This window comes from Bison bison, unplaced genomic scaffold, assembly GCF_000754665.1.
Source record: "Bison bison bison isolate TAMUID 2011002044 unplaced genomic scaffold, Bison_UMD1.0 scf7180017864248, whole genome shotgun sequence".
NCBI classification, from domain to species: domain Eukaryota; kingdom Metazoa; phylum Chordata; class Mammalia; order Artiodactyla; family Bovidae; genus Bison; species Bison bison.
In genome coordinates this window covers 1,553,139-1,553,403 of record NW_011494820.1, presented here as the reverse complement: position 1 = coordinate 1,553,403, position 265 = coordinate 1,553,139, and the positions used below count along the sequence as shown (strand labels likewise).

General features: G+C 72.1%; 1 protein-coding gene across 1 annotated transcript in view; it reads right to left on the bottom strand.

The window, feature by feature from the left end:
- The window catches only part of TMEM161A (transmembrane protein 161A), a 15,568-nt gene that overhangs the window by 3,185 nt on the left and 12,118 nt on the right, over positions 1-265 (bottom strand). The window contains exon 11 of the mRNA XM_010847298.1: positions 23-262. Within this exon, the coding sequence (XP_010845600.1) occupies positions 23-262 (240 nt within the window). The remainder of the gene's footprint in view (positions 1-22; positions 263-265) is intronic.

Sequence of the window (265 nt, the reverse complement as noted above, 5' to 3'; positions counted from 1 at the left end):
CCTCCGCGGGGCCGACCGGGCCATCGTGGGCTGAAGGCGGGGTGGGGGACAGTGTGGGGACCGGGCCCAGGCCCCAGGAGTAGCCGCCTGCAAGAAGAGGGTAGAGGGAGGGGCGGGTGGAGGTACAGATGGTGCTGGCCTCCGGGACCCCAGACCCCGGCTGACAGTCACCCGCCCCGTCCCAGGCTCTACCCGCACCCCATCTTCGGTCCCCACTCGAGGCTTCGCCTCGCTCTCTCCAGCCTCTGCCCCCTCCCTCATCGCC